We start from the raw sequence: 22,399 nt of genomic DNA, 5'->3' as shown, positions 1-22,399 counted from the left end.
ATCAAGGGATGCTAAATCTAGGAGACCTTTTTGATGATGATCAGGACATTTATATAGTCAAAGTGTTTCCCACAGATTGCTTACTAGTTGCAAGGGCAAAAATACTATTTTTAGAGACATCAGGCAACACCTAGACTGGGTGAATGAAGCAAAATTAACATCAATAATGAGATGCAGATAAACATCCGTGCCTCCCAATGAAGAACCCTGAGGGGGACACAACATCACCCACATAGCATTCTGGTTGGGAATACATAACCTGAATCTAATCATGAAGAAACATCAGACAACCTCCAAACAAGGAGTGCTCTATTTAAAAAAGTGGGGGGTTGGGAAGGGTAAGCAGAGGAGGGTGGAGAAATGCAGCCTTCAAAATGTCAATATCATTAAAAACAAAGAAAGGCAATGAAAATGTTCCAGCTTAAGAGTCTAAAAGAGACATGACAACTAAATTCAACACTTGATCATGGACTGGATTCTGTACTAAAGGGAGGAAAATGCTTTTATGAAGTATATTATTGGATCAACTAGCAAACCTAGAATATGGACAAGAGATCTGATGAAAGTATTTATCAGTATCAGTTTACTGAAGCTGATAACTGCTGCGGTTATATAAAATAACTATTCTCAGGAAATATTCATTGACGTTTATAGGGATAAAGGGTCACAATGTTTGCAACTTACTTTCAAATGGTCCAGGACAAACTTTTAATTTCCAAAATGTAAAAAAAAACAATACCCAGAAACCTTTTCTGATTTAATTGTTAAGTGTGAGGCCCAGACATTCTATATTTTAGAGGCTTCCCAGATTGAGAAGCTCCTAGAACAGTGGTTCTCAAAACATGGTCCTCAGACCAGCAGCATCAGTTATTACCTGGGAACCTGTTAAAAAGGCCCACTGAGTCAGAAGCTCTGGGGGTGGGCCCAGCAAACTGTGTTTTAACAGCCCTCTGTGCAATTCTGATGCCCACTTAAGTCTGAAATCACTGACCTAAACTATGAGCTCCTATATTCTGTATTCTACCTCCTATATTCCCCACAAAACCTAGCAAAATGCTTTATGAAAAATCACACCTCAATAAATGCTAGCTGACTTCAGCTTGACAGTGAATGAAAAGGCAGAAAGGACCACTGAGGCACTTTAAATTGACAAACTAAAGGTCCCAGCTAAAGCATCACTCTGAGTTTCTAAAGGGAATATAAAATTTATTTTGAAAGCAGTAAACGAAGTCAGATTACTCAAGAGGTTAGTAAAAGCACTGTTGTCCCAAAAGGGAGCATATCATCTTACAGTGTAAGTCACTGTCAACTGAAAACATGCCATAACTTTTGCAAGCTCTTAGACTGGTATTTAAAAATTAATTCTGTGGTTCTGAGAAGCAATGCATAGCGATTAAAAAGCCATGCGGTATGCATCATGCAAGATCTGATTAGAAAACACAGTATCCACGTGGCTGTGCTGTGGCCCAGACTGGATGAGGATGGCCAGATTTCAGAACACCCTCCAGGTGGCCTTTGGAGAGACAAGACCCCTGTAAAGACAACAAGCTGATCAATTTGCCTACTGAGTAGAAAATGAAACAAATAAATCCATGTTTATGCAATTGTTTTCCATCTTGAGAAGTTAAACTGCTGAAGATACACTAGGATGCAGCGTATCACCCCAGCCTCACCACATGCTTTTACTGATTGGCACCCAGAAAGATTTCACAGGAAAAGGGTGTCACTATGGTATTGTTGATTTAAAGGTTATCTAGTCACAGCGAGGCAGAGGAGAATTCATCTTCAAAACTCACCTCCTTATTGAAAGCCCATGGAGTGTCTTGGCAATTAACAATTCCTATCACCTCTAGCTGTTCCCTATGTGAGAAGGCTCAGAACTCGCCTTACAAATTGCTCTTTTGAAGATCAAAGGGGAGCTGAATGTGTCTGTGTGCTCTCGATGAGACTGTGATTTAATGGAATTTTTAGAGAAGGCTTGCTGGCAGTGTTTGGATGACAGCCCCAGGCAGAGGATTCAGGGGAGCTTGGCCACTCTTCCCTTTGGAGCGGCTTCCCTGTCTTTAATTGGCACCTCATTAGAAATTAATGAAAATGACATCCTCTGTTCTTCCTGCTCTAGGCATCGAATGCTACAAAAAGGCCCATCACAATTCATAACACATTCAATTTATATAGCAACGGCTCTTAAGCATTATTTATGAGATGTGAATTTCTTGTCAGCAGTTAATAACCTGTACAGAGTGGAAGGGGAATGGAAAAAAAGATTGTGAATACATATAAAAAAAAAGATTTTCTGCAGTGGAGAAGTGTTCTGTTTGAGTTCAAACCGCCTTCCTGAATCTTCACTTTCAGTAGTAAATTACTGTGTTTCCCGTCTTCCAAAACCTTTCAGGGCAGTTAAACGTCTCCCTAGCACTCCATGCAGCCTCAAGGAAATAACTGTACAACTCACCTTTTCCTAGAGATCCAAGCAGACAGGCAGGAGGAACACAAGAGATATTTGTCAGGGACAGTCCCAGAGGTGTGTGTTCCCATTACTGTCCTTCATCTTTTAAAATGTGGCAGCTGACTCAGTCATTTTTCTGGGCACATAAGTATAATGCTCTCAGTGGGCCCAATTGAACTCCCAGCTCTCTCTAGGAAGGCTACATCTGGAGGGACTGCAGAAAGCTCAGGGCTCTCTTCTCCAGCAGAAAAATCAAATCTCTCTATAAGACGACCCTCAGAATTGGGCATAAGCCAAGGGACCACGTGTTAGATCATGTAAAGAGAATGCACGTCTATGGCAAACCCAGTAGGCACTTACTTAGAAACCCAGCCTCCTGCCTGAGAGGTGAAGAGCACAGCAGAGTAATCTGCACTTACCAGAGTCAGTCAAGTTGGCTTCACTTTAGGAGCACATGAAGTCATCCAACATATATTTCTAGATATTTTCAGCTTGGTGCTTAAGACCTTAGGAAATAGGTGGCTTGCATCAAAGCTGAAGGGTAAACTGGGAGACTTGGTTACCACACCTCTGGATCTCTCAGCACTAAACTGTGAATTCTCACTGCTTGCCTGACAAGGAGAGGAGGTTATTAGCCACTGCCAGAGGCGAGACAGCACACTTGATGGATCAACTGCTTGATCCACTAGGGCAAATCCTGTGTAATACCCAGAATTCAGTTACTTTCGAGAAGGAAACAAGAATGTAAGGTACAGGAAAATCCCACGATTCTAATTTAGGAATCACCAAAGGCCTGTGTTACAAAAGCAACAGGCAAACGGTCAGGGAAGCTACACAACACTGGTAACAGACTGAACTGCTGAAGCCCCCAGGGGTCCACGTGAAGACCAAAGCAATAATTTGCAGACCACAAAAGATCAGACAAACCACTAAGGGCAAAGCTGGTTAGCCATGAGACCCCAAAGTTTCCTTGGGTAACCACAGTATTCCTTCACTACCTCATTAAGAATTTTACATCACCTGGGAGGGTTGATCAAGACACAGCCTAAGAAAAAGGTTCTGGGCTCACCTGGACCACATCACATTGCAGGAACAAAAGTGAGGTTTGAAAATTCTGCTGACAGCCTCTGCACCCACGTCTTATCCTACCTCTCTCCTTACACTTTCACACAAGCATTTAATAGGATAAATAAACGCCAGGTTGAAGACTAAAAACTTGTCCAGTGATACCTGGACTCCACATGCTAGTCACCATTTCTGCAGTTGAATATAAATATGTTTCTGATACTGCTGAGTACCACACACCAGACTGTGTAACAAACAGATTTCTACTCATGACAGGAAAGGAGTTCCAACTCAGTTTCCATGAGAGGCTGGAACTCCCTCCTGTCCTTCTCATTTCCAACAGGGCAGATAACTCAGGGACAGGAGCAGCGACGGCTATCTCTTCAGAAGATGAAGAGCTTTGAGCAGTTGTAACTTTCTAACTGCTGGGAGAACCACCCAGTCCTGACTACCAGCATCAGTACTTACAGGATATCTATGGCCATCCCAGAGGTAAAAGGAAGCTTCTAAAAGCTCACTTCTAAGAACAAAGGATACAGGACTCTCAGAGGCTAGAGCCAATGTGCCTGATGACAGCTCTGCCCCAAAGAACAATTTCACAATATTATGCTCTAAAGTCAAGAAATAAAAACAGGGACAGGAAAACTGTAAGTCAGCCTAAATAATGCAGCTACACAATTTTGCTTCCATGTGACACGATGTATATGGTCAAAGGGAGAGGAAGGATTGTTCTAAGTTTTGTTCCACTGTGGGCAGGCATAAAGTTTTTAAAAAGTACATCCCACCAAAAATTCCAAGAGTTGGTATTACGCTGGATAATACAGAAGGAAAAGGTTACTTTAAAGCTATTTCAAGGGGTTAACTGACAATGAATTATGGTTCAAAGAAAATAATTTTCTAATCAAACTTTAATTTAAAAGGGATATGGGGGAGAAATCTTCCATTTATTATATATAGTAAGAAGCTCATTCAAAATTAATCTAATATCTGAATTTTATGGCACATATCTCAGAATTTCGCTGGTTTGGTTAACTTCTAAATAAGTCATCAATGAGAAGGAACCACAGTAATATGCAGTGGAGAGAAGCTGAGAGCAGTAAGCAGTGACAATGCAACTCTAATGAAATATGTGTAAGAATAGTTGGGGAGGTTTTTGCCTTTTCTGTATGTGTGAGAGGAAATAAAGGGTGTTTAGAAATAAGAATCCTCTACTCTGATTTCCCAAGCTCCAAAGCTATAGCTCGAAGGGAGGTACTCGGGAGAAGAATGAAGGAGCTCAGCCTCTCAGGGCGCCAAGGACACAGCCTCCACCATGCTGTGTCCTCCACTGGGGGGACGCTTACCGCAGCGGCACGATCCCAGTTCCTGCTGCACCAGCTCCAGTTTGGTTTGGCACTGGAAGCACCGACGTCGGCTTTTCTGTTTAGATCGGCTGGTTTCCTCGGGTCGTTCAGTATTCTCCAGTAGTCGTGGCCGTTTCACTGGCGAAGCCTCATTCTCAGACTGTGAATCTGAGCAAAACAACACATTTAGGGGTCAGGGTTAGTGCTTGGCCTGGCAAGCGCAACTGATTAATGTACAGCCGAGGCATTCTTCTGACCAGGCTACTGCCCTTTTCCAGGAACTGGATCAGTATGAGCAAGAGCCAGTTCTTCTAGCTGGCCTGGTTTACGTCACAAATTGTGACAAGCATGCACCTTTACAGCTGACTTCTAACAAGCCAGGCCCAAGCTAGGAGAGGAGGGTGGGTGGCTCAACAAACGTCCATTCTGTGCTGTCTTTAAAAAACATCCATCTCTACAAGGAGACCATTCGAGCTGGAAATGGGATCCTCTCTTTGTGCCCCTTCTTTGGGTCCTAGCTGTTTACTGCTTGTATTGGTTATTTATCTCTTCTTGGATCTTTGTCCTTAAGTAGACTGTACTTCGCCAGAGAAGGGACTGTGTCTACTATTTCTGTATGTCACCATGCTTAGCACAATTCTATACCTGAAGTCAGTGTTTCATGGGTGATCCATGATCTTTTCTAGTAAAAAGACATTTCTAAGGGCTTCCCTGATGGCGCAGTGGTTGAGAGTCCGCCTGCCAATGCAGGGGACACGGGTTTGTGCCCCAGTCCAGGAAGATCCCACATGCCATGGAGCGGCTGGGCCCGTGAGCCATGGCTGCTAAGCCTGCACATCCAGAGCCTGTGCTCCGCAACGGGAGAGGCCACAACAGTGAGAGGCCCGTGTACCACAAAAAAAAAAAAGACATTTCTATTCCTATGCACAACTAAACGCACAAGAATCAGGTTCTAATACTGAAAATGATTCCAACTTTATTCAGAGTGAACAAGTGTCCTTGCTTGTTCACAGATAAGCTGTCCCATGGCCTCCAGAGTGGGGTGGTACAGAGGCAGCACTTGGCACTGCAACCCTAGGGCTGGTGCCAAATTAGCAGGTGAAGGGAGATGTAGTGTGCAACAAGTGTTTTGTATAATCTTAAAAAAGTAAAATGCAATAAAGTTCATGTCACAGGCAGACTGTAAATAACTCTTGCTTTCAAAAAAAAAAAAAAAAAAACAAAGAAAAGAAAAGAGCCAGCACGTGGGGGGCTCTGTATTCTTGGAATTACTGCCACTACATACTGACGATGCACCTCTCGCCAAGGTTCCAAAGTGATTTGTGCTAAAACACCTCTGGAAGAGAGTCTCCTAATACAGTAGCTTCTTACTGGTCTCCCTGCCCTTCCCCTTGTCCTACAGTCTATTCTCCACACAGCAGCCAAGCGACCCTGTTAAAAATCAAGTTAGAATCACTTCACAATCCTGCTCAAAATTCTCTAATAGCTCCCTTTCTTGGATGAAAAGTTCAGATACTTCCTATGACCCTCAGAAAGGCCCTGCCTTTCTTATGTGCCCTCCTCCCATCTCTCTCCCCTCATCCCCTGCTACTCTCTCCCTCTGCTCCACCCACACTAGCCTCCTGATTGTCTCCTAACTCAGGGCCTTTGCACCTTCTGGTCCCTTTGTCTGGAACACTCTTCACCCAGATCTACAGGGAATCCCCTCTTTTAAGTCTTTTAAGCTACATTTTCAATGAGGTCTTCTTCCCTGAAAACCCTATCTAGACCACTCTTGCCCCTTCAGCAGCACTTCCCTTCCTCCCTTTTCCTGCCTTTTATTCCTCCCCAGCACTTATCTTTTGACATTATCCTCCAGGAGAATGTAAACTCCTGGAGGGCAGGAAGTTTCACCAGCTTTGTTCACTAATGTGCCCTCTATGCCTACAACTCAGTATTTCTTACATGAATAAATCTTCTCCTAAGGCAGTCCTGATTTTCTATTTACTGTGTCTCTAGTGAGAAGCGGTAGACCGTTGGCAGTTTTTCTTTCTTTTTTTTGGCCGCACTGCGAAGCATGGAGGATCTTAGTTCCCCGACCAGGGATCGAACGGAACCACGCCCCCTGCAGTGGAAGCACGGAGTCTCAACCACTGGACCACCAGGGAAGTCCGGCTGTATTTCAAGGAAGGCTGTCTGTATCCCCTTCCCAGCCTCCCTCTGCGTGGAGAAGATGCTGCATTTCGCCCGAGCACTCACTGGCCCCGACAGTGACAATGGTAACAGTTTGCTCACAGCCCTCTGGCCCACCGCACCTTGCACTGACTTTCAGAAGGTACGCACCATTCTTAGCAATTGTAAACTTCATTTTTCATTTCATTTAGTTCTTGCAGCCTCCATGACATTTTCCCCCAATACAAACCAACTAAACAAGGCCTTTGATGAAAACAATTGAAAGCAAGTTCAGCCTATTTCCCAGCTCTGCTGAGCAAAGCTGTCCAAACCTAGTCAGTGTGATGACTGAGGCAGCCAGACACACCAGGCCCCTCCCCTTCCCCTATAAGAGCAACAAGCAACAATCTAAATGTAAATCATTACAAGGCAGGAAGACAAAAGAAATTCACCTAGTATGGGCCACACTGTTCTCCGGGGGGTCCTTTTTTACAAACCAGAAAGGGCACTATTTGTATTAATAACCCTATTTCGACATTTTTTTTTTTCCATTGGGTAATGAGAAGAGAAAATTCTAGAGTAAAAACCGAAACAAAAAAATGGTGTTTGTTCTGAGACAAGGTCCTAAATCTGGAGCATCCACATAAGAAATTATCCCCCAACCCTGGGGGGTGAGGTGGGGAGAGGAGAGAGATTAGGGTTCACACAAGAAGGTGGCTGAAGGCTTTGCATTATTAAATTGTTAAAATCCAGAGGGTCTTGACACGAGGCCAGCACACCTCAAATATAAAAGAGGACCACTCGGACCCTCTTTTATTTGCACTGCGACCTCATAGAACTGAGCTTGTGTCTGGAAATGCAATGTTCACATTCAAAGCTGTTTCCCAAGTGAATCTGCTCCAAACTGTCAAATGTGCTGTCTACCTACATAGCACCTATTTCCATTTCTAAAGCAAGCCTCTGCTACATGAAGACAATTTACTTTCAGTATGTCAATGTTATCCATTGCTAACTATTTTCAAACAAGCAAGAGAGTGATATGCAAAGACAATATTTTTTAACATATGATCCTAAGACTGAGAAACAGAATTCATATTGATATAATCATCACTGGTCATCACCAAACAACCCAGCTGATGGAACGCCCCAAAATTAGGAGGCCTGTCCAGGCCTGATCTCTTTTCTTCTAATTCTCCACCTTGTCTGACCAATGAGCACTCAATAATAATAAAACTAAGGAATAGGTCTGCATGGTCTCATCCTGAAATTTTCCTTTATCCATTCCACACTATATATAAAGACAACTGCATTATTTGTTCTGGAAGGCAGGAGGCATGGGATGTTCCTGAAACAGTGGGTCCTTAGGGAGGTCTCTGATGCTGCCAACAGCTTCTGGCGGCACTGCACTGGCCATCCTAAAGGAACACCACTCAGCCCTAGTCAGTCCTCTGAGAGTCAATGTCTCAGCATCTGTGCAAGTCCAAAACCTAAGGCATCCATGTATAGAAAGCCTGAGCCATGAGAAGCAGTCCTCAACGAGTCTGAACCAAGACAGGTGAAATGTTTACCAGAATGTATGATTTTTCAGAATCAAGGAACTGCTCCTAGCCATTAAGAGATTCGTAACTTTAGCATTCTGGAATACGCCCACTTATCCTTCACTCAGTCAATGGTCTATTAAGTGGAAAGGAATCCTTGTGCCCTCTAATGCTCTCTACCACAAGGAGGGAGGGGAAAAAACTCCCTAAACTGTTTACCACCTTCCACATGCTGCCATCCAGTTATGTGTTATCTGTAACTTCTTGGCGAAGCAAACCATTCCTTGGCATTTCCTCACAAGTCAACTTAGTATTTTAATTATAAGCTGATGAAATAAATAGCTGTCTACAGGATCATCATCATGTCTGCATAAGAAATTTACATCTCCTCTGCTAATTACTTAATGAAACCTGTGCCATGTGGGGAGTTGCCTAAATAAGAGAAACAGATGTCCAGGACAGGGATTTTAATTACATAATAATGAACTAAATGATTCAACTGTTCAATTACAAATTTAATGGCAATTTTAAAAGGACCACCAGAAGGAAAAGATCCAATTATGGTCAACACTAAAGGAACCTTCATCTACTGTCCGTATTTGAATAAATTAAAGTTTGATTATTTACTTTTTGCTCACAGATAGTAAATAGGTCTTGTTACCCTGAAGCATTTTCAACTCCTCAACAATGATGGAAAACACCTACCAATCTACTTGCATAATCTGAACTTGGTTAGTAAGGGTTTAATGCAGAGAGAAAGATGAACAGAAATAGCTCACATGCAGCTTTAACTGTCAGAAGAAACGCATCCTTGCAAGGAGCATGCTCATTAGCAGCAGGAGTGTAGCGGCAAGCTAGAAACTGTTCCCACCCCAGGAGTTAGGAGTGACTTCTAATTAAAGTCCTTCATAAAGGGCCAACAAAGCACCTTTTTCCAGTATGCTTTTTCTTGAGAACATAATCTAGTCTGTATGTACCCACACAAGAGCTGCCCACATGCCTATGCCAGGCTCACAGTTCTTGATATTCAACCAGTCCCCCTCTTCCTCTGCCTACGTTTAACGGCCTGAGGAAGATACCGCATCAGACCTTCTAGCCAAAGGAAAGTCTGATCAAGAATCATAATGGGATTAAATGAGAAAGGAAAATCTTAAGAGAAAGTATTTTATCTCTCAGTTTCCTAGATTTAAAGTAACCATTGCTTTATTTGTGACAGAGAAATAAGTACAGTGATTTTTAAAATATATAATCCTCTGAAGAGAGAAAGTCTTCTAATTGTACTTTCCTAGCCAATAGCAGAGAAGTAGTGGTAAGACTTTCAATTTAGGAACACACTTTAACTGGAAAACTTGACTGGAGACGACAACAGACCTACTTCTTTTAAAATTCTGTTTTATCTCTGACAGAAATTCACATTTGTTCCTTACTGTCACTGTTCTTGTCTTTATAACTCATGTTCTCTCCTGAAAATTTCCAAATAAATTGTGTCAGCCCTGTCAAGAGTTGAATCCCAATCTCTCTGAATCTCCAGCGCTGTGCAGCTGGCAGCCCGCACACAACTGAGACTGCTAACCATGACCATGTCCCTCTGACACCTCAGGCAGGCTCCTGACCCTCTGCACAAGCCAACACTCATGGTTTTGAACAGGAGAGTTGAAATAGCAAAGTGGCAACAAAGAGAAGGAAGCTTCTTCTATTCACTTCACCCATACCTTCCCTCACTTCTAAGAAAGATGAATCTGTTTAATCTCAGGTTTTATGACAGCTTTTGAGGTACTCAATCAGTTTTTTTAGAACCTATCACAGTCTCTTGACAGACTGACATTTATGATCCCAACCGTCTGTGCAAACATCAGTAAGAGCAATAATTAATGAACCCTCACACACCACTGCGGTCTCTCCTTCGACCATTTATAAGAAGCTTAAGGGCTTCCCTGGTGGTGCAGTGGTTAAGAATCCGCCTGCCAACACAGGGGACACGGATTTGATCCCTGGTCCGGGAAGATCCCACATGCCGCAGAGCAACTAAGCCCATGTGCCACAACTACTGATCCTGCAAGCCACAACTACTGAGCCCACGTGACACAATTACTGAAGCCTGCGTGCCTACAGCTCGTGCTGCGCAACAAGAGAAGCCACTGCAATGAGAAGCCCGCGCACCACAACAAAGAGTAGCCCCCGCTCGCCACAACTAGAGAAAGCCCGCACACAGCAACGAAGACCCAATGCAGCCAAAAATAAAAAATAAAAGAAGCTTAAGCTGCTAAAACCTCTGTCCATGAAAAACACCACACTCTCACTGGAAAAACTGATAAAAGACACTTAAAAAAGAAAATCTGTTTTATAGGTACTTTCTCTCTCTCTTTCTCCTCAGGCATCCTTTCAGTGTGTGCAGGGATTAGATTCATCCTCTCTGGCTTCTTACTCTGTATGTCATAAAAGACTTCAAGAGAGAAAACTCCCTCATTATCCATTAAAATTTTGCTTCCACTTTATTTGGCTGGAATTTCCCCCTTCTTTCTTATTTTCCTAATGGTCCCACAACTATTTTGGAATATCACACCTGTTAAAAAGCTGTTACACAGGGCTTCCCTGGTGGCGCAGTGGTAGGGGACGCGGGTTCGTGACCCGGTCCGGGAGGATCCCGCATGCCGTGGAGCGGCTGCGCCCGTGGGCCGTGGCCGCTGGGCCTGTGTGTCTGGAGCCTGTGCTCCGCAACGGGGGAGGCCACAGCAGTGAGGGGCCCGCGTACCGCAAAAAAAAAAAAGCTGTCACACAGAGAAAGAAGTTCAACTCTTTGGAAGAGGCCGATTATTAAAATTTTGTGGAAAATGCCTTCATTTTCATTTGATATGTAATACAAAGATGAATCTAGTTTGAAATACTCCTAGGATGCCACGTCTTAGATGATAACCATTTTAAAGGTCAGGTGTTCTCAAACTGCCAGGCAGTACTGTTGTGAAGCCCGAATCCCTCTCTTCTCCTTCCATCTCCACCCCCATCCCTCCAGGTTATTTCCTCTGGCTTGCTCCTTTTCTTGAGGGTGGTCTCCTCCATCACAACCTCAAGACAGCAGACCTCTGACTCTTCCTCCCTGCTGGGAACACAAGATCGGGAGACCTGGGGTGGCCAATCAGTAGAACCAATTATCTTGGGAGCACACCTGAACTTTTGGGGTCTCTGTCCTCAGTATGCTCAAAAGACATAAAGCATCAGAAATCTTGAGAGTAATTTTATCATCTAACTGTCTGACTTTGATCTTCACAACAGCAATGCAAAGCTGCTTCTGTAGGGACATTTTTTGATTGGAAGACAGCTTAAAGAGTAGCAGAAAATGCATAAGTCATGAGCCATAATTTGTACCCTTCATGAAATGAGCACCCATACATCCCAAAGACATGTTTTAAAGACTGGAATCAGATTTCTCACTTCCTCATAGCCCATCTTTCCCTCTGATTCCCGCTGGACAAGAAGCTGAAAGCTGATTTTGGTGGTACACACTGACACCCAAAAAAAAAAAAAAAGCAATTATGAATTCATCAAAGGATCAAGTTAAGAGAAGCTAATGGGCTGTGGGGAGAACAGCTCTCCATTAAATAAAATCATCTTAAATGAAATCATGGCATCAGAGCCCAACAATTCTAAAGGAAGGGGTTTCTCTCAATTTTTCTTTCTTTCTAATCTGTCTGCCTTTTATTTCTTTTTCTTGCCTATTGTTAGCTAGGCTTTCTAGTATGATACTGAATAGGAGAGTTGAGAGAGGACATTTTTGCCTTGTTCTCAACCCCAAGAGGAAAGTATTCAGTCTTCACCCAACTTTTTATTTTGAAAAATTTCAAAACTATAGAAAAGTTCAAAGAATAGTACAATTAATACCTGTGTACAATCCAGTCAGATTCAACAAGTGTTAACGAACTATCTGTCACACTGCTTTCTCTCCCCCACCCCAAACCATCTGAAAATAAGTTGCAAACATCAAAATACTTCATATATACACATTTAACAATAAGGGCATTTCCTTACATGACTAAAAATCATACCTAAGAAAATTAAGAATAATGCTCCAATGTCATCTAACATTCGGTCCATATCCAAATTATCTCCATTGTTTTCAATGTTTACCTTCATAGTTTCAAAGGCATGTCCAATCAAGTTGCATGTGTTACATTTGGACCTTACGTCTAAATCTCTTTTTAATCCAAAACAGCATATACTCTCAAACCATATATTCGTTCATTCATTCAAATGACATGGACTTCTGGATAGTCCTGGTTAGTTTTCCTGTGGAATATACCACCATCCGGGATTGACTGATTCTTTCTCCCTCTCTTTTCTATTTATCTCTCTATTTTTAATGGCATCATTTACTTGTAAGGAAGGAGATTTTTTAACTGTACACCTCCTCTGTTTCATATTCAAGACCAGCAATTAAACTTCCAGCAAGCCCCTGACAAACCCACATGATTGGAGGGCTGGCACAAGTAAGGGCAGGTGAAGAAGGGCAAGCACTGTGTAATCAGCTCAGTTCCCATACCACCTTGGCAGTGGGGGAAGGAATGTTCTTCCTCTAACTTCCTCCACTGCACACCTGCCGTACAGGACATCAGGATATAGTTCATCTGTGCCTTGGCAAGGAAAGGATACTTAGGTGAACGTTAGGAGAGGAGCTAGCTGTCAGTGTTTTAGCCCATGATTTCTTAAAGTCTGATGGCACTGCCTGTGACTGAAGTTGGTCCCAGAAGGCCACAAGTCACTTCTCTAAATATCTCCTTTCCAATAGCTTCCTGGCCTTTTTCTATTTTTTTTTTTTTTTTTGCGGTGCGCAGGCCTCTCACTGTTGTGGCCTCTCCCGTCACGGAGCACAGGCTCCGGACGCGCAGGCTCAGTGGCCATGGCTCACGGGCCCAGCCGCTCCGCGGCATGTGGGATCTTCCCGGACCAGGGCACGAATCCATGTCCCCTGCATCAGCAGGGGGACTCTCAATCACTGCGCCACCAGGGAAGCCCTTCCTGGCCTTTTTCTGATTGCCCTTCCCCTCCTGATGGACTCTACACTGTTGCTAACTGTTCCTATAAGATATCCCTTTCATTGCTGATCACTCAACTCTCTAAACCTAAGGAAAATTTTCATCAGAATAAAAGACATAAAGCAAAAGCCCAGGAAAGTTCACTTGCAATAATAATCACAATCTCATTAAGTAAAATAAGATTCTCAGTTTATTTGATCTAATTTATGTACGTCTCCAGATTAATGACCACTCTGTTCAGGGCCCAGACAACAGTCAATATTTTATTAATTATTTATCAAGTGCCTACTGTGTGCCAGGCACTGGGCTTTAAACTAGCAAATCAGAACTACATATGGCAATGATCTCTCCTCTCAAGGAGGCCACATTCCAGGAAAGATATAAACAAATAAACCTACAGCATATTAATATATGAAGAGACTATGAACATAAAATGTGGAAGTGATAAATTCTGTTAAGGGGGTGATTAAGAAGCAGAAGAGGGAAAGGTCGAAAAGGTACCTCTTAGGGCTTCCCTGGTGGCACAGTGGTTAAGAATCCACCTGGGGGCTTCCCTGGTGGCGCAGTGGTTGAGAGTCTGCCTGCCGATGCAGGGGACATGGGTTCGTGCCCCGGTCCGGGAAGATCCCACATGCCGGGGCGCGGCTGGGCCCGTGAGCCATGGCCGCTGAGCCTGTGCGTCCAGAGCCTGTGCTCTGCAACAGGAGAGGCCACAACAGTGAGAGGCCCGCGTAACGCAAAAAAAAAAAAAAAAAGAATCCACCTGCCAATGCAGGGGACACGGGTTTGAGCCCTGGTCCGGGAAGATCCCACACGCCACGGAGCAACTAAACCCATGCGCCACAACTACTGAGCCTGCCCTCTAGAGCCCGTGAGCCACAACTACTGAAGCCCACGCACCTAGAGCCCGTGCTCCACAACAAGAGAAGCCACCACGATGAGAAGCCCGCGCACCGCAACGCAGAGTAGTCCCCGCTCACCGCAACTAGAGAAAGCCCACATGCAGCAATGAAGACCCAACGCAGCCAAAAATAAAATAAAAATTTTTTTTAAAAGGTACCTCTTGAACTTAAGAACTATACTGTATACATATAAACAGGTGATTTTTAGCTCACATCTGTCATCCTCGCATTGTTTTCTGTTAGCCCTTCTTTTCAAAATACCATTTGTATAAAAGTTGTTGCTCATCTACCTTCTACCTCATCTCTCTACCAACAATCATATCAATTAGTAGACCCTTTCACAGTCTGGGGAGCAAAGCTACATGGAGAACACCTGATTGATGGGTTTTCAGGGAAACAAAGCTGTTTTATATCTTTCTCCTCTCTTTGACGCCAACTGGTTCAATGGGCGGGGGCGGGGGCGGGGTGTTCATGAACACCTCACCAAAATGTCAATGGCCAGGTTAGTTCTCCTTCCATCACGTTTATTAATCTTACTACTGGTCTGTCGGTCTGATAAGACACATACATGACACTAACTGCCAATTTTTCTCTATCAGGAATCTTTCAAGCCCATTTTCCTCTTCTTATTAAATGATTTACTCTGAGATAATTGTAGGTTCAAATGGAGCTGTAAGAAATAATACAGAGAAATCCCATGCACCCCTCACTCAGTTTTCCCCAATGGTAACATCTTGCAAAAGTCTAGTACAATATCACAACCAGGATGCTAACGTTGATACAGTTAAGCTACAGAACATTTCCATCGCCACAAGGATCCCTCGTGTTGCCCTTTTACAGCCATGCCTACTTCCGTCTCCCCCTCCCCCACCTTGCTCCCTGGCAAACACTAATCTGTCCTCAATTTCTAAAATTTTGTCATTTCAAGAATGTCATTTATACGGTCATACATGGACTTATAGATGAAATCATATGGTATGTAAACTTTTGTCCAAGCTTATTTTTAAGGTCACTTATCACAATAGGTAGATATGCCACAAGAGATTCCTTAAGTTACGCTTCAGTAATAATTACAATAATAACCACTAACACAAAGCACTTATCCTGTACCAGCACTTTTTTTTTGGCGGGGGGCGTGTAGGCGGGCCTCTCACTGTTGTGGCCTCTCCTGTCGCGGAGCACAGGCTCCTGTCTCTAATTGTTATTACACTTCAAGACTCTACTTCTGCTCTTCCATGAGGGTACCTTACCGTGAAGATGAATTTCTGCTACTTTGTATGTATCCAAAGACCCCACTGCCTCTGGGTTGAGGGTGAGGACAGATACTGGGCCAAGTGTGAGGATGAAAAGCAGCACCCCTCTCACTTATGATCTCCTTAGCCAAACATGGTGGTGCAATTTCTCTAAACTACATCTCTGTTGAATAACCCTGTTTGTCCTCTGCTCTTAGAATATGATTTATAAGACTCCTCATACCATTTTCTTCCTATTCCTGTTAACTCTCTGAATATCTCTGGATTGTAGTCACAGTATTTTACTTATATGAAGTCAGCTTTATTTTTTTGTCTCATGTTATTTAAAAAAATCTGTCCACAGATGTTTCTTTATTGATTATTTGTAGGATGATAACTTTTCCCCCAGTAGCAAAGGAAAAGGTCTCTTTAAAAAGGCACAGGTGAGGGTGATTACCCCATAAACCACGCCTGGGTTCATCTGAAAAACTGTGGCCACCATCCCTGTTTGTGAAGTGCCATTCCTACTGCACTGTTTACTTAAAAGGTATCACCAGGAGCTAAATTCTACAGAGGGGTGGCTGGTCAGCAGAACGTGTCAGACTAGCAATACAGTAGTCATCCTTTGTAGCTAATACTGGCCTGGCACCACCTCCTTGTTTTAGCTTCTCCATTAGCAAGACCTGTCCTGCCTGCCCAACTAAACCATATTACTTTCCCCATAGATTTTTCAGTTACTCATTGTAACTGAAAAATTTCCCTCAATAGATGATCTTTCCTTTTTATAATCTGTTTGGGTATTTTACAGTTCAACAACATTACAATTCATTGATTTTTAAAAATATTACATTTATAGCATCAGTAGCGTACAGAATAAGGTAGTATCACTACTGAGGTGAGACAAACAAAGGGAGAGCAAGATGAAGAAACCCAAGAGAAATATGTACTTCTCAAAGGCCACATGCCTTCGTGTTCGGTGACCACAAAACACGCTCTATGACCACAAGGATTCCAAGACTCTCAGTGCTAAGACTGGTCTTGAACTTCTGTTCTACTACCTTTTCCAGTATTTCCAGAAAACTAATAAGATCAGCCACGCTTTACTTTCATTTACCCAAAGAAAGGGAAATTTGAGAGAATCCATGAAGTATCTATATAACCAGACTTATTTTCATATTAACTGGGTCTAAGGCAGGCAATACTATTTTCATTTAGTTTCTTAGAACACTCATTCATTTATACGCTACACTGACTAAAAAGTATGTAATAAGTCTACTTTGTAGTTACATGAAACCTAGATTTTTCAAATTATGCCTTACAAAACTATACAACTGTTTTGAGCAGCTGGACAGTACTTGTGACTATAGTCACTTCTTCCTACTGGTGACATATTTAAAGAAGCCAGGAGGAAGGAACAGGCCAGAAGCCTTCAAATAATGTTGTACCCTCATATCTTGGTCTCCAAAGCCAATGACTTGCCCAAGGGTTAATCTGATTTGACCCTGGGTCTTTTTGCCAGGACGACTGAAAAATAGGTGTCCTTTATGGAAAACAAGAGTATGGGGGTAGGGTGAGGACATGGGTAAAGAAGAATGAGACATTAATTCTGACTTTTTGTTAAAAACATACAGACGAAAAGTCAAATATTCCCACACAAATCATCTCACCCCTATGAAGCTTATAATTGTTTTGTCTGCCTGACTTATAAATGCAAGCCTCTAGGGGCAGGAACAGAATCGGCCGCGTTTAGTACTCCACTGGTACTCAACAACAAAATAATAATAATAATGAAAAAGAATATCTCTATAACAGAGGACAAGTTCCTAATGACGGTAATCTTGCAATGAGAGATTGTCACCTGTGGGCTGTGCTCCAGATTTAATGTAAGGGGGGGGGAATGTTTGAACATTTATATTTTGCTATTTTTAAAAAAATCAGCTTGAATGCATAACTAAGTAGATGCTAAAATAGCTGATTTGTTTTTAAACTATTTTTGTTTCTAATTTAGCATCAACTTAATTCAGTTCCTCTCTCTACCTATCACTTAGTTTCTTCCACCCAAGATTTAGTCTTTTGACTCATTACTCCCAGGGTAAATCCTTAAGCTTATAAATAAACACATCTGTGCCTCATTTTAACTCTTTCCGATGTGAGGCTAAATGAACCTAAAGTTAGAACTTAACATGATGATAAAGAGTGCCCAGTGAAGGCCTTGTCCCGGCCCCTCCCACCGCCCCCAAATGAGTAGGCTTTCATTACTCAGGGGTGTATCAGTGTTGATGTAGATACTACCAAGTGTGTAGGGGGTTGAAGAAAGCTGCCTTAAGAAAATGGCTTATGAAGGAAAGCGAAATAACCCCATTTGTAAAATGAGCCGCTGGAAAATCAGAGGCGAGAAACTCTACATAAAATTATTATGAAGATTTATCTTTAGTCCATATTTGAAACATGAGAGGAACAAGCATCTAGCATTTCAACCTCAATTCAACCAACTTTGCTCAACACTCTTCACTTACAGAATTATGATTTATCAAGATGTCCACACTATGAACCATACTAAAAAAAATCAACTATTATTTTATCAGTGTTAACTTCCCAACTTTGAAAACTGTACTGTAGCTATATGAGACAATACCTTGATTTTAAGAATTACACACTGAAGTTTTAGTATAAAAAGGTAATTACTGAAGTGGTTAGGGCTGTGGCTATAACACACACACACACACACGCGCGCGCGCGCGCGGGCATGCACGGAGGGGGGTGAATAGAGAGGAGAATAAAGAAAGTCAATGTGGTAAAATGTTAACATTTGGGGAATCTGGGTGGGGGAGTTCCTGGGAATTATCTTCTCGTAAAATTTCTGTAAGTCCGAAACTGTTAAAAAAAGCAACAACCACTATATCCCAGAGTAGCCATACTGTCTTTTCTTAAGGCAGCTTTCTTCATACTTAGAGATGACTGGCTAGAGTGCCTGCTGAATTCCTTCCCAGAAATGTTGATACTGCTTAGGTCTGATGGGAAAGTGCATGACCAAACAATTGTAGCAGGTAATCAACAGTAAGGTCAAAGCTCATGCTTCTCCAGGTTTGTAGTTAAGTCAACACTTATCTGTAAGTACACTTTAATGATTAGTCACAGACTTGTACCTGTCACTCTCTTAGTCTATACTTCCTCCAATTCCAATAAGGATCCATTTTAAATTGTATCAATTACTGCAACAGCTGTTCCAGGAAGGATGATGGCCAAGACCTTAAGATGTGATTTTAATCTTTTAGAAATGGATTTATCAACAGGAAGCCAAAGAAAAAGTAGTTCTGAACCCTTGTCAGTTACAGGAACTATCAGTTAATGCCAAGCTGGAAAACAGACTGCTGCAGCTAACACTTCCCCTTCAAATCAGTACTACACAACCACCCGACCGCCCCCACCCCAGCACAACTTTCTTTTAAAAGCGACCCTGTATATTTGAACACATAATTCAAGCTGTAATGTAATAACATCTTTGGAGAAGAGTTCTTCAACTTTCTCTAGAAACAAAGAAGCAGTGCCCAAAATACTTTTTTTGCAAGTAAAGTCTGGCCCACATTCAAGGTAAAAATCTTAAAGATTGTCTCCTGTATTCTTTCTTTATCCCTTGCTAAAGTAACAGAAAAGCTAATCTGAGTTAAATGCCCTGTTTTCTTGCTTATATATGTATACATTTTTAATAAGTTTTGAAAGGGTGGATGGATGTGGGAAATGCATAGCATGTAACTAATTCCTCCGTCCATTAAGCTAATAGAGATGTGGTTTATTTAAAATTCTGAGTTGTGGTTCTGCTATTTGGGAATGGCTTTCTGAAACTCTGTGGGTGGATACTGGTAATGAAACAGAGAATTCAGAACGGCAGGGCGCATAGGGCCAAATAAGCTTTTATAGCAGAGTGTGTGTATGCACTAAAAATAATTGTACATATGTAGTGGGAGGCTGGTTAACTGAGCCCACAGAGGCACTTGGCTGTTCAGATAACTAATCACAATATGAAGTCTCCCATGACAGGAATGTTTCCGAGGTTAAACTGTCTGATTTTTAATCATAAAGAAGTAAATGTATTGGCTAAAGTTCTCTCATGTTGTTAAGATGCAACAGCCAGTCTTTTTTTTTTATTTTATTTTTTTGCAGTACGCGGGCTTCTCACTGTTGTGGCCTCTCCCATTGCAGAGCACAGGCTCCAGATGCACAGGCTCCGGACGCACAGGCTCAGTGGCCATGGCTCACGGGCCCAGCCGCTCAGCGGCATGTGGGATCTTCCCAGACTGGGGCACGAACCCGTGTCCCCTGCATCAGCAGGCGGACTCTCAACCACTGCGCCACCAGGGAAGCCCACAGCCAGTCTTTTTATCAAGATTTTAACTACAAGAAAACTATCAGCCCTCTGCGGCTCCTAAATTGTGATTTGCCTCAGAAAGAAGGAGTTTTCAATTACATGTATAAAAACTTTAGAGAAGAGCTCAGAAAATAAGAGTATTTATTGGTTTTTTTTGGAAAGTAAGGTTGTGAAATTTCTGTAAGAATTACTTTATACCAATACATACAGTAAAATTTTACTTTTAAAACAAGGCCTAGAAACAAAAAAGAAGTTTGATTTACCCGTTCTGATGCCCAGTTTTCTTAAGAAGGGGTTTTCTGGGCTTTCTGTCATTACCACCCTCATCTGTTCAAACAGGGCTGCTAACTGCCCCTGACTCCACTATCCTTCACTTCTTCCTTTCCAGGTCTGCACTCGCCAATCTGCTTGGCCTCGGGCCCTCATTACCAATTTCTGATTCCACCTCTTTTTCCAACCAGATCATGTGAGTTATGTGAGTTCTTTCTCACTTTCCTCCACACTCCCTCAAACTCCTCTTTACCTTCCTTTCATTCAGACCATCAGGTACATTCTGTCCACGTCTCGATTACCTACTGAGCATTTATCAGGCACTACGTACTTTAAATAGATTATTTCATTTCCCTCAACAACTCAATAGCTGGGTCTGTTATTTTACAGAAGAGAAAATCAACGCTCATAGAGAGGTACAATTATTCTTCCAGTTATATGGTTGGTAAAAGGGGGCACTGGAATGTGAACCCAGGTGGTCTGCCTCTAGAGGCCCCCATTCTCAACCATGAACACGTATATCTCCCTTCCCTTCAGGATTAGGGGCTTTACCTTGGGTACAATCCTATCCCCTAGATTTCCAAAGAACCACATACTACTGAGGCTACCCTTTCCTTCTGTCTTCCACCGATGATTAAATCAGGAAGCACAATCCTGACTTTGTCCCAGATAACTTTTAGTTCAAGAGGATTAAACACATTTTCCTCTGATCCCAACCCCCAGACCCAACTGAAATAAAAGCACAAAAATAACAAGAATGAACCCACTGCAATAAATATAATTGTGTGTTTAACATAATCAGCAAGAGATTTTAAACAAATCTCTAGATGGTGGTAGCAACGGGAGTGGGTTAATGCTGAAACTTGGTGACTGCAGAGGTGGTAGCTGCTGCGTACAAAGGAAAAGTCTTAAGAGAAGCAGAATGAGAAGCAGGGCAGAAAGCAGGGGATGCACTGAAAACACTTTTGTTTCTTTCTTTCTTTTTTGTAAAACAACTATACTGGTTTTGGCAGCAGGCCATATTTACCTGGCAGAAATCTGGACAGCTCCTGTCTAGAGAAACTGAATGACCTGCCTAGGCAAAGCCATTTCTATGGTTCCTCAAAGTCCAGTCTTCCTCCTCCATCAGGTTCTTAACTTCCTCACAACGACCCTGCCAGTTAACACCTCGTCCCCACTCCATTCCACACAGAGCCCCAGTAAAAATTCCCATTCAAGAAACAGGCATGGTAGAAACCCTGCCCACCCATCTAGGCCTTTTCTCTTAAAAGTCAACAGAGGGATTTCCCTGGTGGCACAGTGGTTGAGAATCTGCCTGCCAATGCAGGGGACACAGGTTCGAGCCCTGGTCCAGGAAGATCCCACATGCTGCAGACCAACTAAGCCCGTGTGCCACAACTACTGAGCTTGCGCTCTAGAGCCCGTGAGCCACAACTACTGAAGCCCGCATGCCTAGAGCCCGTGCTCCCAACAAGAGAAGCCACCGCACCACAATGAAGAGTAGCCCCCACTCACCACAGCTAGAGAAAGCCCGTGCACAGCAACAAAGACCCAACGCAGCCAAAAATAAGTATATATATATATATATATATATATATATATACACACACATACATAAAGTCAACAGAAAACCAAGTTTCACCAGGCAAATGAGGAGAACCTGAAGCATGAAGTAAAAGACAAAGATAAATAGGAAAATTGGCCTCAAAGCAATCACAGAGAACTCAGCAAACAGAAGGGCACAAGTCTAACCACTAATTAATACAGTCAGAAGATATTACTATATGGGAATTCCCTGGCAGTCCAGTGGTTAAGACTCCGCGCTTCCACCGCCGGGGGCTCAGGTTCGATCCCTGGTTGGGGAACTAAGATCCCACATGCCACATGGTGCAGCGCAGCCACAACAGACAGAGAGACAGAGAGACAAAGAGAGAGACAGACAGACAGACAGGGCTTAAAAAAAGAAGATATTACTATATGATAGTAATTCTTATTATATCCATAAGCAAGAATAGGATACTATGAAAAAAAAACCTTCAGAAAACCAGAGCAAGCG

The 22,399-nt window shown here is 42.6% G+C and overlaps 1 protein-coding gene across 3 annotated transcripts in view; it reads right to left on the bottom strand.

Moving 5' to 3' along the window:
* ZFAND3 (zinc finger AN1-type containing 3) overlaps positions 1-22,399 on the bottom strand; it is a 314,500-nt gene that overhangs the window by 21,811 nt on the left and 270,290 nt on the right. For all 3 annotated transcript variants that reach the window (XM_027127133.1, XM_027127135.1, XM_027127134.1), the window contains one exon: positions 4,858-5,025. In XM_027127133.1, coding sequence (XP_026982934.1) covers positions 4,858-5,025 — 168 coding nt within the window. The remainder of the gene's footprint in view (positions 1-4,857; positions 5,026-22,399) is intronic.

The sequence above is a fragment of the Aethalodelphis obliquidens genome, unplaced genomic scaffold, assembly GCF_003676395.1.
Source record: "Aethalodelphis obliquidens isolate GAN/ISIS:26980383/991018 unplaced genomic scaffold, ASM367639v1 scaffold31, whole genome shotgun sequence".
Classification (NCBI taxonomy): domain Eukaryota; kingdom Metazoa; phylum Chordata; class Mammalia; order Artiodactyla; family Delphinidae; genus Aethalodelphis; species Aethalodelphis obliquidens.
The sequence above is the reverse complement of the archived record's forward strand: the minus strand, read 5'-3'. Positions and strand labels throughout refer to the sequence as shown.